Below are 18,105 nucleotides of genomic sequence, written 5' to 3'. Positions count from 1 at the left end.
ATACGGGAGAAAAGCCAGTCTGTTTTTATTTTCAAATGCGAGATGGTAAATGTTAATTCTTTCATTCTTTAAAAGCCTTGCCAGTTGTTCACTTATCTTAAGGAAAGACTCTAGTTGTAGGAACTTGGAATCTCACTGACACTGGTTCATTTACTGGGTATTCCTGAAATTTTGATATTTAAAATCTATCAGACCGCTTTAGCGCATTATCCCTGAGAAACTAGGGTTGCTTTATTACTGAATTCTGAAAAGTTACATTTTAGAAAGAGCGCTCAGTTCTAAGCATTTTCCTAAAGCCAATTCAAATTTATTTTTTATGCTCTATTTCAGAGGTTTAATTTTTTTTCCTCTTTTTCTCTCTTCCCCTCCCTCCCTCGTTTCCTTGCCCAAGGATTCCAAAGTGGGGCTTCATGTCACAGGAGGAGGTGTCAGAGACCTACCAAGCTGTCAGGATATGGGCCTAGACACCTTCAATAAGAGTAGTCTGCTTTCATTTGCACATTTTTTTTGAAAAACACTTGAAAGCCATAGTTGACAATGCAAATAGAAATAAGCTCTTAAAGAACCGGTAACCATTATTGTCTTCTCTTCAACTGCTCTGAGCAAATCTTTAGACACTGCTCCATAAATGACGCTGGGCAGTCAAGTCACCTGACCACGAGACAGTGATAACAACTGGGCAGCGTCCTATCCCTCATCCAACCTCTTCTGCCACCCTTTCTTACTTGTATTCCATGATAATAAATATAACAGAGTGACCAAAGGTGCAGCTGCTAAGATCCATTTAAAAATATTTAATTTTGGAAGGGAATATCTGGGAATACCTCTCTAAAAATGGAGTTTCTTTACCTCTAGATTTTAGGGTTAGGAAATAATCCTACCTTATTAAAAAAATGTTTGAAAGCATGAGGTACAAGGATGCAGAGGTACACATACCAGGAGACAGGGCAGGTGGGAAGGAGGGCCTGAGCCCTAATATGAGGCTCACTTGTTATTTCAGCTTCTCTGAGAATGAAGGTTCAAGGAGAGAACAAGGGAATTCACAGAGAGGGCAATTTCCAACCTAGCAGTGGTGAGCACCAGAGGAGCCAGATGAACAAGTGACTGTTCTTCAGTTGGTTTGAGCCCAGTAATAGGACGTCTCAACTAGTACTTGTAAAGTTAGACAGATGGGCAGGCAGTGGCATCTAGAATGTCCGTCAGTGGTGTCTTTAGCCACTAGGCTAGAGTTTAGGGGTAGAGTTTTTGGCCCTGAGACTGGAAAGACCCAAGTTTTTCCATAATTATTTGGGGGCATTGACATTTTATTGGTGTTGGTACCTAAAATGGAGAACAAACAAAATTCTCATCCTATGAACTGGGATACATGAGGAAACTGGGTCTTTGGAGCTAAAGGGGAAGGACACCATTATTAGAATAGAGGAATACACAGGGGGGGTGCTTTGCATCAGAACATCTGGGGAGCTGGGTGGTAAGCACTAGGATCCCATGTCATGGATCATCAAACTGGGAGAATGATTCTTGTGGAGAGAATGATTCATGGGTCAAGATGCGAGAGAAGGCTAAGTCAGGTAAAATGTGGCTGGGGTAGAGAGTGCTGAGGAAAACTGCTCTTAGGTCTTTTTTTCACCATAGCTAGTGGTCATGCATTCTCAAACCTAAAGACAAGAGCTAAGTAATTCTATTGGTTGTTTAAATCTGGCAGAAGAATAATTAAATACTTTGAACTCTAAGAAATGCTGCCTACTAATAATCTTTGACAAAGACTGTAAACAGAGAAGGGAGTTGCTATAAACATAGCTAGCTCATTCTTTTTGTGCATATTTTTAGTTAAGTAAACTGATGGTCTTTGGTCATGTCCTTACATTTCATTTTAGAATTCTCTCAGGTGCTGGGATTAGTGTTCAGAGGGATTCACTCCAACTATAGATTATTGAAAGAGTTAGGTTTTTAGCCTCATAGAGACCTGGGAAGACAGCTGAAAGAAGACTAGAGGAGAACCAGGAAATACGAAGAGGGCTTTGGATTATACTCTCCAGATAACAGTCCTTTGATACAAATCCTTCTATTTTATTTGTCAACATTGAGAGTTTGCTTTAGTTTGGTGGTACAAGTAATTCCAAGGTTGCTTTTGGCAATCTGAAACATGGATCTACAGGATGCCTAGATATAGAGGGAACCAAAAAAATGTATTCACATTTTAAGAGATGTTCTTAAATGTATTCACATTTAAGAGATGTTCTCTTAAAATGTGTATACATTTTTGGCACCCTCTGTATTTGGGACATACAGAAACCATAGCTTTTTAAGACTGGAAGGGACTTTAAAGGTCATCAAAACTAAATTGCTTCGTTTTACAATTGAGAAGAATGAGGCCTGGAAAAGTCATGTGACTTGTTTAATGCCAGGGCATGAATGACTGAGCCTGGACTAGAACCTACGAAGTAGATTTCCAGTCCACTATTATTTCCATTACCATGACTATCCTACCTCAGGTGTCAACCCAAGGTTGAAAACAACAACAAATTTAACCTGAATTGGTTCTAATTTTCAAATCAATTTATTATTTCCTATGAGAATTTGTAATGAGCAAATTCAGCAATGCTGGTGATAGTTTTGTCATGTCCTGTGCAAGCTCAAAATGTATCCATTAAGTTTCCTACTTTAATCTTTGACTGGCAGTGGTGAGTTCTGTGAATAGTATTTTAAAAATGAATTTGCTGAGTTAAAATGTGATTTAAAATTTTTTTCAATGGTCACGGTGGAAAAAAGACCCTGTGGATTTTTATCTTTTAGGGCAAGCATTTGAGTAATCAACTTGAAAACTCTGTTAAATATTTTTCCCTTTATCCAAAATACAGAAAAGGAAAGGGAATTCTGGTCTTTTCTCATCTCGGTCAAATTCTTATGCTAAGTTCTCAGTGATTTCTGCTATGTATGTGAACTATGACCATATGTGAAAATGGTCTGTTTTAGGTCATGGCTGTGGGCAGAGATTAATTGGTGAAAAATGGGCCTGTTTGTGGGATTTACCACACAGTAAGGTTTCTCATCTCCCTGGAAAAATGTGGAATTAGCTCTTTGAGAAATGCTGCCCTGTCATGAGGTTGAAGGGAGAGTTTCGGTGGAGGGAAACACAGTTCACTTTCTAAGACAGTTATGATTGGTTAGATTCCAGAGCAGTCCCTTTGGTACAGCAAAGTTCTTCCCGGTTTCAGGTCACTGTTTCCTACATGTTGCTAGTTTCACCAGTAATTCACAGATCACATCTTATTTGGCTTCTTTCACGACCAACCGATCCAAACTGGGCAATGGTCTTGGAAAGGACCCAATTCTTCCGCCCCCCTCTCCAGAACATACTGTTACAATGAAATAGCCTTCGATGTGGAAATAACTTTGCAACAGATTTCTGTGCTTGTTGAGTGGGATACAGATGTGAACCAGGGGGTATGTATGGCAAGGGTGCGAAGCGGAGGATGGGATGTTAGTTCCTCGCCTGCGAAGGTGGTTCTTGAGGAAGACAAGCTCTATTATATCCACCTGGACGCTCCAGAGAACACTCCACGTGCACGCTCCCTCCTAAGAGCCACTGCGAGGATCCTGGGCCTGCTGCGTGGCCCAAGTATCCACGTTGCTGTTGAGAACAGACTTATCCACAGGGATTAGGGTTTCTTCGCCATGCCCATGGTGGTGGCTGGCCCTTGCCAGGTCACAGCTCGGCTGGGGCAGTCCAAGGGCCCACTCTGACCCGGGATGAGGTTAGAGGCAGGACCTGACTCCTCCCGCCTCAACTTGGTTTTCCTACTAGGCACTCCCCTTGGGGACCACAAACGCCCTCTTTCCCCAAGACCCCAGTGGTGACCTGTCGGAGCCTGGATGAGTGTCTATGACTTACTCCCAAAGGGAACCTGCGCGCGTGGGGTAGCGGGATGGTGGACTTGCCCCTTCCATCCGAAGAAGACCCCGCCCGTCTCTCCCAGCCCTGTCCCGTCTTCGGGCGGCCGCGGCCGCGCTCTCCCCTGTCCCATCACGCTTAGCCAGGGAGGTCCCCGTCCCGCGTCTGCAGCGGGCTGGCGGCCGGGCGAGCCGCGGCGGGACAAGCGGCGGCGGGACGGGGCGCGGGCACGCGCGGCGGGGGCGCGCGCCCGGCCGGGGCAGCCGCGGGGGAGGAGCGCCCGCCAGCCCGCCCGCCCGCGCGCCCAACGGACCAGGCTGGGGCCGTGAAGTAACTGTTGCAGCCCGCGGGAGCTGGGAGGCGGCTCCAGTCTCCAGTCCCGAGAGGTGCCCGACGGAAAAGAAGCAGCCCCTTGCGCCCCTCTGCACAGCCAGTATGTCGCGGACCCCGCCGCTCCTCCGCCCGCGCGGCGGGGACCCCGGGCCGCGGCGGCGGGCGCAGCCCTGACGCGCTACGGAGCCGGGGGGAGCCCCGAGCGCGGGGGCGGGGGGTGAAGGAGCCCGAGCCGTCCGAGCCCGGAGCGCTGAGTCCCGCGGCCACCCAGCCCCGATCTCGGCCATGAGGAGGGACGAGAGAGACGCCAAAGCCATGCGGTACCCGCAGCCGCCGGACGGGACCGGCTCGCCCCCCGAGAGTCTGCGGAACGGCTACGTGAAGAGCTGCGTGAGCCCCTTGCGGCAGGACCCTCCGCGCGGCTTCTTCTTCCACCTCTGTCGCTTCTGCAACGTGGAGCTGCTGCTGCCGCCGCCGGCCTCCCCCCAGCAGCCGCGGCGCGGCTCCCCCTGCTCCGGGGCGCGCCTGGCGCTGGGCGCCCTGGCCGCCTTTGTCCTCGCCCTGCTGCTGGGCTCGGGGCCTGAGAGCTGGGCTGCCGGGGCCGCCCGGCTGCGGACCCTGCTGAGCGTCTGCTCACTCAGCCTCAGCCCCCTCTTCAGCATCGCCTGTGCCTTCTTCTTCCTCACCTGCTTCCTGACCCGGACCAAGCGGGGCCCCGGCCCGGGCCGGAGCGGCGGCGGCTCCTGGTGGCTGCTGGCGCTGCCCGCCTGCTGTTACCTGGGGGACGTTGTGCTGTGGCCGTGGTGGTCTTGGCCTTCGGGGGACGGAGACGCGGAGGGCCCGGCCCCACACACGCCCCCGGCGGCGGCGGGCAGGTTGCTGTTGGTGCTGAGCTGTGTGGGCTTGCTGACGCTCGCGCACCCGGTCCGGCTGCAGCACGGCATCCTGGTGCTGCTGTTCTCCGGCTTCGTCTGGTGGGTCTCTGTCACCGGCCTCGGCTCGCTGCCTGCAGCCCTCGGGCCGCTGCTGTCCTGCCTGGTCGGGGGCGCTGGCTGCCTGCTAGCCCTGGGGTTGGATCACTTCTTTCAAATCAGGGAAGCTCCTCATCATCCTCGGTTGTCCAGTACCGCGGAAGAAAAAGTGCCTGTGATCAGACCCCGGAGAAGGTCCAGTTGCGTGTCCTTCGGAGAAACTTCGGCCAGTTACTATGGCAGTTCCAAAATGTTCCGCAGACCTTCGTTGCCTTGCATTTCCAGGGAACAGGTATGTTAGCAGCAAGCAAGGTTTGCTAAGGAAGTGAGTGCGGTTTTATCACTTCAGTTGAATTCGTGTGTTTGAAAGTATGTGAACTTTCAGGGTGAAAAAAGAAAGTTTTATTTTGGAAAGAATTCCTTAAATACAGGAAACTTTTTAAAAACGTTGAAGTAGGACCTTTTATCTTTGAATAGGCATGAAGCAGCAGACTGATCATACTGCACTTTTTAAAGAGTTTGTTTATGCAATAGATGCGTTCTCAGAAGAGTGAAGTGAATTATTTGTGGTTTAATAGATTGACTACTCCCACTTTGGCATACTCTGAGGTCCATCTTTTTGGTGCCGTTTATCAGTTGCTGTTATAATGGTGCTGTCTCCCTAAAGATAACATAGCGATTAGAATGAGTGAATGTACACATGTATGAGTTTTAATCAGTGTGGTTTCATTATTCTTGATGTTTGAGAGGAAGCAATGAACCTTGATGAGCTTTGGAACTGAGACTTGTTAGTTTAGATGAAACGACTGTTGGAAATAATTTTTAAGACATTTCCCCTCACCCCCAATTTCAGCAGTATAGGCTAATATAATCTTTTACAGACTAAACTCATCCTGTGTATTTGTTACATAATTAGGAGAATGTTGTAACACTGTAACCTTTAAACTTGGTAATGTGTGGAAAGACGCCAAAAGCATTTCCAATTTTTTCTGGATGTTTACATGTTTTTGTTTTTTAAAGGAATTGAAATTATCATCAGGGAATGAGGTACTGTCTTTATGTAGCCTAGGGAAATCTTACCAGTTCTACGTCACCAAGACACTCAGCAAGTATAACTACTGTTCATTGAGCATTTACTAAATGCCAAATGCTTTACATATATTGTCTTAAATCCTCCTAAGAACCCTGTATGGTGGGTGACATTACCTCAATTTAGAGATGAGCACATTTAGGCTCCTAGATTACTCAACTTCACACATCTAATAAGTGGCAGTGCTGGGATTTGAACCTAGACTTTTTTCAATGTTGTGTTCTAAGCAACTAAGAGGATGAGTGGAGAGGTTTTTCTTAGGAGAGTAGAAGTTTATACCATTGGTTTTCAGACTTTTTGATTATTGATGTTTTACACTGGGACCCAGTATATTTGAAACAAAAGATTGTAATTCTTACTACATATGATGCTCTCCTCTGTTCAAAATAACCTACAAACTACATTGAATTTATGATGTGTTTAACACTGATATCTAGGAGTCCAATGAGACCACACTTTGCTTCTTGAAAAGTGTTTTCAGAGGCCGCTTTGTGGTCTGTAGTTACTTGGCCAAATGCTTGAAAAAATGTTCAAAAACTGGTGCACCTTTTGTTTTCTCAGTTTACTGCCAGTGATAATAGACAGTGTGTAGGAAAGTGTGTATCAGGAGAAAAATTGCTGTGAGAAGATTAACTGTAGAGAGAAGTAATATCAACTGTTTCCATAGAACGGTATAGCATTTGACGGTTGACTAAATAGATTGCATTTTTTTAACACCGGAAAACTCTTTTAGCATAGTCTCATCACATTTGTAGATAGTTTTTCTGAATTTAACAGCATTACAGTTTAATGTGTTTTAATTGTAATCTGTTGGTGTAGTCAATTATAGGGGTTCTCTTGTAAATCGAAAATTCCTGGTTTTCTTAATCCTAGTCTGGTGCTTTTCCCATCACAGCAACTTTTTTCAACCTTTAACTAGGTGTGTGTTGTTATGTTAGGTAGCTTCATTTATTATTTGTTTTAGAGAAAAATATGATTTGTGCTTTTCAAAAGGGTATATTATTGAAGAAAACTTATTCACATTGCGCTATGAATAGGAACATTTTTGGGGTCTTACCTATATGCTGATAGTTCAAGGTTTTATACATCGTTACATAATATTCATTAAATACTATTTTGGCATTACTAGAAATCACTAGATATTTTTAATTTAGCAGAGATTGTAATCATAAGAAATTTTACTTATGTTTGTTCCTGAATTTTAACAATGGGTCTGGTGTTTTATTTGCATGTAGATTATGTTAAAGAAATTAAGAGGAAACCAGTGCTTTTATGGAAGTAAAAGATCAACAGATTTTGTAATTTACAAAGTGCTAAACTTTGTATATGACAAGTGTAAAGTCACTTTATTGTTTCAGAAAGGGAAGGAAGACAGAAAGATTTTGAGTGGAATCTGATATAGGGGAAAATGCCCTGGGATTGATATAGGCATGGGATTGAGAGTCAAGTGTTGGCTTTACTGTGTGATCTTAGAAAAGGCAGTCAATCTTTCTGAGTCTCAGTATCCTGTCACATCAGGGATCCCATTAGATGAATTCTCTAATACCTTCCGATTCTAGAAGTCATTTCTTTTAGTTTATACTTTCTGTAAGGTATAAAGAAAAGTATAAGTAAAACTCTAAGTGAAACATCACAAATTTAGTAGTTCTTGAAGTTTTACTTAAATATCGAATGTTGATATTGCTAACTTATATTTTCCGAGGTGCAGTGATTGGAAAAGATGAACAAATATTCTGTATTTATTGAATAGAGAACTTTAAAATTATATGTGGATTCATTTTTGGATTGATAACACAATTATTATACTTTCATTTCCTTAAGAATTTTATAAACTTTTTTGAAAAACAGTTGAAAACTCCTATCAATAGAAATTTTTTTAATTGTGTGAGAGTAGATTTAAAATAATTTTAAACTTTTGGGACGTTATGTTAAGTACTGTGTTGAAAATAAAGGCATTTGTTTGTAAAATACTTGATTTTCATAATTAGATTGATAGCATTTGGTGTAAATGCTATACATGTGTCAGTTCTTAACTAAGGTTTTTTTTTGTTTGTTTTTAGCCAAACACTTAGAAATTTAAAGTTTAAATCTAGTTACTGCTGACTGGTGTTCTGCTTTGGTGGGCTAATGGAAAGAAGCACTTATGTTTGTAGTATATTTGCCAGGAGTCAGCTGAAACTAATTGGGAGTTAAAAAAGAAAACAAAAAAATCAGTTGTCTACATAGAAACTTTGACCAGATTTTAACAAACTACATTTCTATGCCATTTTAATTGTATATTCTATACTGTAGATTTCAGCTTTTCATCCAGATCATTTTGTGTGTGATAGACTAGGTAAATACGAGGTTTTGAAAGTCATAAGTTAGTGTGTGAGATATTTTTCTATACCTAAAATGCTAAGTGCTTTCTAAATGGTTAGGTAAATATTTTTAAATCCTGTGGCCTTAAAGCCCACAAATATTATTTAAAGTGTTAATTTTACTTGAAAAAGGTATGCACATGTAGTATGAAGGCCTTTTAAAAAAGATTTTAAAGTTTAAGTGATTATTTACCCCCTTAAGGAATTTGCAAGGCGTACCTCACTATGAATTGAAGAATACTGTACTATTTGTGAAATTTATTTTATGGTTTCAGTGAGGAGTGTTTTATTCTAATTTCATGTTAATGTTTTGTAGTCAAATATCAGCTTACATAATAATAATTTTATGCTCTGTTTTGTAAATATTGTATGTACTCTGTTATCAGAGTTATCGTTCAAAAACACAGATTTGATCAAATCACTTGCTCTGTTTTAAAAACCTCTTATGGTTTTTCATTGTCCACAGGATAAGGTGGACATGACCTTGAACCTTGCTTGCAAAGTCCTTTATAACCTGCTCTTAGCCTTGTTTGTTTGTTTGTTTTGTGTTTTAGAAAGCCATCTACGACTTAGGAAACACCCTCTTCCTGCATCCATCCTTGGCTCTAGCTGTTTGAGGACTGCTTATTGTTATTGACTTGTAGATATTTTTCTTTTGCTTTTACCATTCACACTGATTCAAAACTCCTTTAAGGAGCAAATAAAATTAAGAAGTTTTTAGACAGTACAGTGATACTCAAATTAATGCATAAACCGAGAACAAAACTCTAATATAGCAGAGTTTGCCATATTTAAAAATACAAGTTGACGGAATATTTTCACGCTATCTCATGAAATAGTGACATTTCCATAGTTTTTGTTTTCCCACACTGAGTGGAAAGTAAATAGGACCGACCATAAATAAAACCGGAAATTGTATTTTCATCGTCCTCAGGGTTTTTCAGCCTCCTCAGTGTCATGCCTTTCTCTGATTCTTTTTCTTTTTCCTTTCAATTACCAAGTCATCCTGTTTCCCTAGCACATTCTCCTGCCTTCCTATACCCCAACCAAAGCATGTAGAATCTGTTGTTGCTGAACGAGTTTATTTCAACCTAAATATGTTTGTATAGATATAGAAGAGATTGAAGAGATTTCTAATTGACACCTGCTCATTTTATAGACAAGAAAGAAATTCAACTCCAGCGAGATAAAAATCTTGGTTCTAGGTTATGCTGTGAGATATTTGGCATACCAGGACTAGTACCTAGCTCTCTACTCCTAATCCACCTATACTTTTGGTAAAGAGCATAAGTACCTGCGATTGTGGTTATCCAACGCTATAGTTAATTTTGCCAATTATATGATAAATGACATCCCTGGTTAAAGGAGTTTGGGAGTAGAGGTGGGAGAGAGATCGGAGGGACTCTCGAAATCACATCGTTCATAATGACCTTGAAGGTAATCGTAGTCCCTAATGTAGTTATTTCAGGGTCCCTTGTCAGGATGCAGCTGGTGTCAAGCTCAAGTGCCTTTCAGAGACCAGTGACATAACGTATTTGTTATATGTTGAGGAAGGAGGGGAGGGTAAGAAGAATGGAAGTCAACTGACTATAGCCTACTTTGTCTAAGAACATTCAATTTAAGCAAAACAAACTGAATAACTGTGTTAACCAAGCATAACTTTAGGAGATCTGGGTTCTGTCTGTGGGTAGTTCTTGACAGTTTTTGACATTGGGTTGGTTATTTAAAAGCTGATCCATATTTATTTAAGTGATTATAAGAAGCCTGTTCTTAGAACTTGGGGCAGAGGAGTGTATTTCCCACTGTCCTTTTCTTTTATGACCTAGAACTTAACTTCATACATTGATTTACCTAGCAGATATCTCATTTTTATAGATTTTCACTCCATCAGCTAGAGTACATTGTTTGGCTACTTCTTCCTTACATTTCATACAATGTGCATTCAGCATATTTTATTTATTTTTTTATTCTAGAATGAGAAGCTTTTTTTTTATTATAGTTGACATACAATATTATATTAGTTTTATGTATACAATATAGTGAGTTGACATTTATATACCTTACGAAGCAATCACCACGAGAAGTCTAGTAACCATCTGTCACTGTACAAAGTTATTGTGATATTATTGATCGTATTCTCTATGCTGTACATTACATACCCATGATTTATTTATGTTATAACTATAAGTTTGCACTTCTTCATTCCCTTCACTTTTTTTGTCTGTTCCATCCACTGCCCAGAGTTCTGGAAACTATCAGTTTGTTCTTTGTGTCTGAATATGTTTATTTTGTTTTGTTTGTTCATTTATTTAGTTTAGATTCCACATATAAGTGAAATGGTACAGTATTTGTCTTTCTCTGACTTATTTCACTTAGCACAATACCCTCTTCGTCTGTCCATGTTGTTGCAACTAGCAAGATTTCATTGATTCTTATGGCTGAGTAATATTCCATTATATATGTACCACATCTTTATTAATTCATCTATTGATAGACACCTAGGTTGCTTCCATATCACAGCTATTGTAAATAATACTGCAGTGAACATAAGGGTGCATATATCTTTTCAAATTAGTTTTTTCATTTTCTTAGGATACATACCCAGAACTGAAATTGCTGAATTATATGGTAATTCTATTTTTAATTTTTTGAGGATCCTCCATACTATTTTCTATAGTGGCTGTACCAATTTACAATCCCACTAACAGTGCGTGAGGGTTCCCTTTTTTCCACATCCTCACCAACACTTCTTTCTTGTCTTTTTGAAGATAGCTGTTCTGACAGGTGTGAGGTAATATGATTGTGTTTCTTACCTGCATTTCCCTGGTGACTAGTGAAATTGAGCACCTTTTCTTGTGTCTGTTCACCACCTGCATGTCTTTTTTTGGAGAAATGTCTGTTTAGGTCTTCTGCCCATTTTTGAATTGAATTATTTGTTTTTTTGATGTTGAGTTGTATGAGTTCTTTATGTATTTTGGATCTTAATCCCTTATCATATATCGTTTGTAAATATCTTCCCCCATTCAGAAGGTACCCTTTTATTTTGTTGATGGTTTCCTTCACTGTGCAAAGACTTTTTGGTCTTATGTAGTCCCATTAATTATTTTGTTGCCTTGCTGGAGGAGACACATCCAAAAATGTATTTCTAAGACTGATGTCAAAGAATTTATAGCCGATGTTTTCTTTTAGTTTTATGGTTTCAGATCTTACATTTAAGTCTTTAATCCATTTTGAGTTTATTTTTGTATATGGTATAAGAAAGTGATCCAGTTTTTACAACACCATTTATTGAAGACTTTTGCCTGTTGCCTCCTATGTTGTAAATTTCATTGATTATGTAACTGTTGGTTTATTCCTGGGCTCTCTATTCTGTTCCATTGATCTATGTGTGTTTCTGTGCTAGCACCATACTATTTTGATTACTGAGGCTTTGTAGTATAGTTTGAATTGAGGGAGAGTGAGGGTCCAGCTTCATTTTCATTTACTTCTGCTCTGGACTTTGATTATTTCCTTTCTTCTACTAACTTTGGGCTTTGTTTGTTCTGTTTCTAGTTCCTTTAGGTGTAAGGTTAGATTATTTGAGATGTTTCTTGTTTCTTGAGGTAGGCCTCTATTGCTATAAACTTAACCCTTATGCTGTGTCCAACAGATTTTGTAACGTTTCCATTTTCATTTGTCTCAAGGTATTTTTTTATTTCCTTTGATTTCTTCACTGACCCATTGGTTGTTTAGTAGCATGTTGTTCAGTGTTCCACGTGTTTTTTCCAGTGTTCCTCTTATAATTGATTTCTAATTTTATACTACTGTGGTTGGAAAATTTGCTTGATATGATTTCAATCTTAAATTTATTAAGACTTGTTTTGTGGCCTAACATGTGATGCGTCCTGGAGAATGTTCATGTGTGACTTGAAAACAATGTGTATTCTACTGTTTTTGCATGGAATGTTCTGTACATATCTATTACATCAATCTAGTCTTATATGTCACATAAGGACAATGTTTCCTTGTTAAGTTTGTCTGGATAATCTATCCATTGATGTAAGTAGGGTATTTAAGTCCCCTACTATTATTGTATTACTGTCAATTTCTCCATTCACATCTGTTAATATTTGCTGCATTTTTTTAGGTGCTCCTCTGTTGGGTGCATAGATGTTATAGTCTTGTTGGATTGATCCCTTTATCATTATGTCTTACCCTTGTCTCTTGTTACCGTCTTTGTTTTAAAGTCTATTTTGTCTAAGTATTACTACCCCAGCTTTCTTTTCATTTCTGTTTGCATGGAGTATCTTTTTCCATCCCTTTACTTTCAATCTGTGTGACTTTAGATCTGAAATAAATCTCTTGTAGGCTGCATTTGTGTGAATCTTGTGGTGTTTTTTTTTAATCCATTCAGCCACCCTAAGTCTTTTGAATGGAGCATTCAGTCCATTTACATTTAAAGTAATTATTGATACATATGTACTTGTTGCCATTTTGTTTTCATACTGGCTTTACAAGTGGTTGGTCTACTACTTTTATATGTTTGCCTTTACTAGTGAGATTTTTTTCTTTTATATATTTTCTTAATTCTAGTTTTGGCCTTTTCTTCTATGCTTAAAGAATTCCCTTTCACATTTCTTGTAATGCCAATTTAGTGGTGATGAACTCTTTTAGCTTTTGCTTGTCTGGGAAACTGTTCTTCAGTTGTGTAGGATAACCTTGCCTGGGTAGAGTATTCTTGGTTATAGGTGTTTTTCTTTTATCACATTGAATATATCATGCCACTCCCTTCTGGCCTGTAAAGTTTCTGCTGAAAAATCAGCTAATAGTCTCATGGGGACTCCCTTGTATATAACTAGTTGTTTTTCTCTTGCTGCTTTTAAGATTCTCTCTTTATCTTTAACTTTTGCCATTTTAAATATTCTGTGCCTTGATGTGGGTCTCTTTGGGTTCATCTTGTCTGGGACTCTCCTTGCTTCCTGGACTTGGATGTCTGTTTCTTTCCCTAGGTTAGGAAAGTTTTCAGCCATTATTTCTTCAAGTGGGTTTTCTGTCCCTTTCTCCCTCTTTTCTCCTTCCGGGACCCCTATGACGTGAATGTTAATAAGGTTGGTGTTGTCCCAGAGTTCCCTTATGCTATCCTCATTCTTTTTAATTCTTTTTTCATTTTGCTTTTCAAATTAGATGATTCCCACTATCCTGTCTTCCTGATCACTGATACATTCTTCTGCATCATATGATCTGCTGTTGATTCCCTCCATTATATTTTTCATTTCAGTTATATACTTCAGTTACGATTGGTTCTTTTTTTACATTATTATCTTTTTGTTTTAAAGTTTTCATTGAGTTGACCCACTGTTCTGAAAAGTTTGATGAGCGTCTTTATGACTATTACTTTGAACTCTTTATCTAGTAGATAGCTTACCTCTTTTTCATTCATTTATTTTTCTGGGATTTTGTCTTGTTTTTTTAGTTGGACATATTCTTTAGTCTCCTCATTTTGCCTGTTCGTTTCTATGTATTAGGTAGATCAGCTGTGTCTCCTGGTCTTGAAAAAGTGGTCTTATGTAGAAGGTGCCCTGTGGGGCCCAGTGGTGCAATCCCCCCTAGTCACCACAACCAGGTGCTGCAGAGGTGTTCCCTGTGTAGACTAGTGTGGCCTCCCCTTGTAGCCGCAACTGCTATGGATGCGCTGACAGGTAAAGCTGGTCCTTGGCCCAGCTGGCTATGAGGCCTGGCCACAACTGTTGTGGGCACACTGCTGTGTGGGGCAGGCCCCCCCCCCCCCCGCCCCGGTGAAGCTGACTGGTGGTTTTAACTGCAGCTGCTGCTGGTGTGCTGGTGTGCAGGATGGGCCTCCAGTGTGGCTGTCTGCGAGGTCTAACTTCAACTGTTGCGCAAACACTGCTGTGTGCTTGTGCTGACTAAAGCTGCCCACCAGGTATGGTGAGGCAGGGGCCGCTTTGAGGGAGTATCAGTGATGGCTGAGGCCACCCACTGGATGTGACAGGACAGGAGCCAATTTGGAGGGGTGTCAGTCTGGGTGGGTCCTCGGGGAGTGCCACCATGGGGTGAACAGTGTTAGCAAGGTTAATGAAGAGTGTCAGAAATGGCGCCTGCCACTGTCAGACCAGATAGGTAGAAGGAGAGTAAAGAAAGGAAAAAAATATGGCACCCACCAGCACCTTGGTTCCTGGAGAAAGTTTGAACAGATCCCTGCTCCTCCAGTACACACTCTAAAATTCGTCAATGTATCACCTTCACGTATATCCCAACAGTTTAAACTGCTGCCTCTGCTCTGGGACTCAGAGCGTGACCTTGGCTCTTCTAGATGTAAGCCCTGCTGGTTTTCAAAGCCAGATGTTACAGGGCTCCTTCCCACTGCAGCTCCCCCAGGCTGGGACTCAGACCTGTTACTTTTCAGAGGGGGGAACCTCTGAGGTTGTGATGTCCCTGTTGCTGTGGGTAACCGCACGGAATGAGGGGATTAGGATGGGTCCTAACTTGATTGAGTCTCTGCCCCTTCTACCCATCTCAGTGTGGTTTTCTTTACATCCTTAGTTGTAGAAAATCTTTTCGGCAGATCTTCAGGTTATTCTCTGAAATAGTTGTTCTATGTGTAGTTGTAGTATTGTTGTCAGTGAGAGGAGGTGAGGATATTCCTACTCTGCCATCTTGAACCCAAAGTCAGGAGCCTTGCTCTTGAATGCCAGTTTAGCTTGTCTGTGAAATGTTGTTTCTTGTGGTTGGTGTACAGTCCCTGCAACAAACGTGTGTCCTCATTCAGCGTATTTCAAATTTATTTAGTTAGCATTTAAATTTTACATAAGAAATACTGCACATAAAAGAATGTACACATGTGTATTTTTATATACTTTAAGGAAGAAAATAAAACAAAGGGGAAAAAGTCATGTATGCATCACTCATTTCCTTTAGCCTTTTTTTCATTTTTCATTTTTTTTATTTTTGTATCCTCTTTCTCTGCTCAGAGGCAATATTATATCTATCTTGTTTTTGTTCTTTTCTTCGTCCTTCTCTCTTTTTTTTTTTTTTTTGCTATTCAGTCCTGTGCTTGGCTTTATAATTACAACCCCCGTGAATGTATTCCCAAATAATCTAAATAATATGTTATTAATATTGCCTGCTTTTGAACTTTAATAGAATCATGGTGTGTGAATTTTTCTGTTAATTTTTTTTCTTGACGTTTTCTGAGGTCCATGTTGATGTGGATACTGTAGTTCATTTTTTTCCAAAGCTGTGTAATATTTCATTATATGACCATAGTAACATTTATGTATCTATTCTACTGTTCACGGACCCTTGACTGGTATGCTACTATGTACAATGCTGCTATGCAAATTCTTGTAAATGTCTCCTGGTGCATGTGTGTATCTAGAAGTAGAATTGAGTTGCAATGTATGCTCATATTCAACTTTACTAATTTGTGAATATTACCTAATATGGCAAAGGGGACTTTGCAGATGAGATTAATTTAAGGACCTTGAGATGGGGAAATTATTGAGAATTATCTTAGTGGACCCAGTGTAATCACAGTGGTAGAGGGAGCTAGAAGAGATCAGAGATGGACATGCGCCAATAGAAGTAGGGTTGGAGTAATACAGTATGAGAAAGACTCACTGAATCCATTTTTGGCTTTGACAATGGAAGAAGAAGGCGAGGAACCAAGGCTAGCAGCTGGAAAAGGCAAAGAAATGGATTTTTTCCTACAGCCCCAGAAAGTAATAAAGCCAGCACTTTCAAAAAGTGACAAATGAGCTGTAGTCCTGAAAGAAAGTTTCTTACTGATATAAAACAAATAAAAAAATGAATTAAAAAATTTCACTGCTATGACCTTAAAAAGAAAATTTCAAAGTTATCCTGATATAATCTCCACCTTACTTTAACTATGCATGGAGGTAAATACTTTTTATCAACTAAGAGGCTGGAAAGTCACGGAAAACACACTGAGCCAAATCAGGCACAATCTGTTCACCTTCAGTACCAATCAATACCAACAACCGCAAAAAGATGCTTAAATTCTCCATCAGAAATGTCAATATCAATGGTAAAAATATTATCGGCAATAAAGAATGTAACCCAGGATTAGAAAAGATGGATTATTATAAGATGTAATAATTACCAAGTGCTCACTATGTGCTAGTCTCAACAACCCTCTCCAGTAAGTACTGGGATCCTGTTTTGCAGCTGGGAACTAAGGCAGAAAGGTGAATTAATACACCTCCAAATCCTTTAGCTAGTACACAGAAAATACCACAATATGCTAAGTGCCATTTCCAATATATATCAAGCCCCTAAGAACTCTCCCAATTAAAACAACTGAATGACAGCTTTAAACATTTTAGAATAGCTTTTGAAAGCAATCATTGAGTAAGAAAATCTTAGATACCAAAAAAGAAATGAAAATAGTATAAGGGAGGGAAATTTTTCCTTTTTTTCCTTCTAGGCTCTTTGGCTGGTCCAATAATTAAATCGACAAAAGACAGATTAACAGGAGAAAAAGAAATTTAATTTTTGTATGTACGGGAACCCCATAAATATATGAAACTCAAAGAAGTGACCAAAGCAGGAATATTCTACACCTGTGAGACAATAAATTTGTGAAGAACTGACAAGATAAAAGGGTTTGGGCGTGGGTTAGCAACTTGGTGAAGAAGTAACAGTTTATTTATACAGCCTTCTTGGCTCTAAATTCCCTGTCTCTGGTGATAAGGATGCCTTCTACCTTCCTGGTACAGGGAAGGGTGGTGTTCACGTGGGAGATTTACCTCCTGCTGTCAGGGAATGGGGCTACAAAGGGGGGTCAGAATGTCCTTGCATCGGCTGTTTCTCGCGTACCTTTAATTCAAAATAATCAGTATGCCAAAGTGGTATATTTTGGGGTGGCATATTCTCTCCTTTGATAGGAATCCTGAGAGGTAAGCAACTAAAACCAGCTTTCCCTTGAAGAGTTTCTTACCATCCTTAGAGAACTTGAATATTTGCTTCTGTTAGGTATGACGGGGTTCAAGAGATAAAACCTAGGATCTGTCTGAAGTCAGGAATCTAATAGGAAACATCTGCATGAAGCTCAGGCCCCAAAGTGCTCCTCCGCCAGTGTAAGTGTAAATGAGAAGTAAATATGGCCATAGAGATGAGATACCTATCTTGACCTTGGCACAAGGGACTTTAGGGAGGGGTCAAATAAATATCTCCTGGGAATGTATAACGACAAGAGGGACCTCACATCGTTTTTGTTGTTTTTTTTTCATTGTAGTCAAATATACATAACAAAATTTACCATTTCAACCATTTTTAAGTATACAGTTTAGTGGCCTTAAGTACATTCAGGTTGTTGTGTAATCATCAGTACCACCCATCACTAAAACTTTTTTCTCTTCCCAAACTGAAACAACATACCCATTAAATAATAACTCTCCATTCTCTCTTCCCTCAACCCCTGACAACCGTTATTCTACC

At 40.4% G+C, this 18,105-nt stretch overlaps 1 protein-coding gene across 1 annotated transcript in view; it reads left to right on the top strand.

The window, feature by feature from the left end:
* Positions 1-4,213: 4,213 nt before the first annotated feature.
* PDE3B (phosphodiesterase 3B) overlaps positions 4,214-18,105 on the top strand; it is a 154,494-nt gene continuing 140,602 nt past the window's right edge. Inside the window, exon 1 of the mRNA XM_033120694.1 lies at positions 4,214-5,491. Coding sequence (XP_032976585.1) covers positions 4,514-5,491 — 978 coding nt within the window. The 5' untranslated portion in view covers positions 4,214-4,513. The remainder of the gene's footprint in view (positions 5,492-18,105) is intronic.

Source organism: Rhinolophus ferrumequinum, chromosome 11 (genome assembly GCF_004115265.2).
Source record: "Rhinolophus ferrumequinum isolate MPI-CBG mRhiFer1 chromosome 11, mRhiFer1_v1.p, whole genome shotgun sequence".
NCBI classification, from domain to species: Eukaryota; Metazoa; Chordata; class Mammalia; order Chiroptera; family Rhinolophidae; genus Rhinolophus; species Rhinolophus ferrumequinum.
This window is presented reverse-complemented; position numbering and strand designations above follow the sequence as displayed.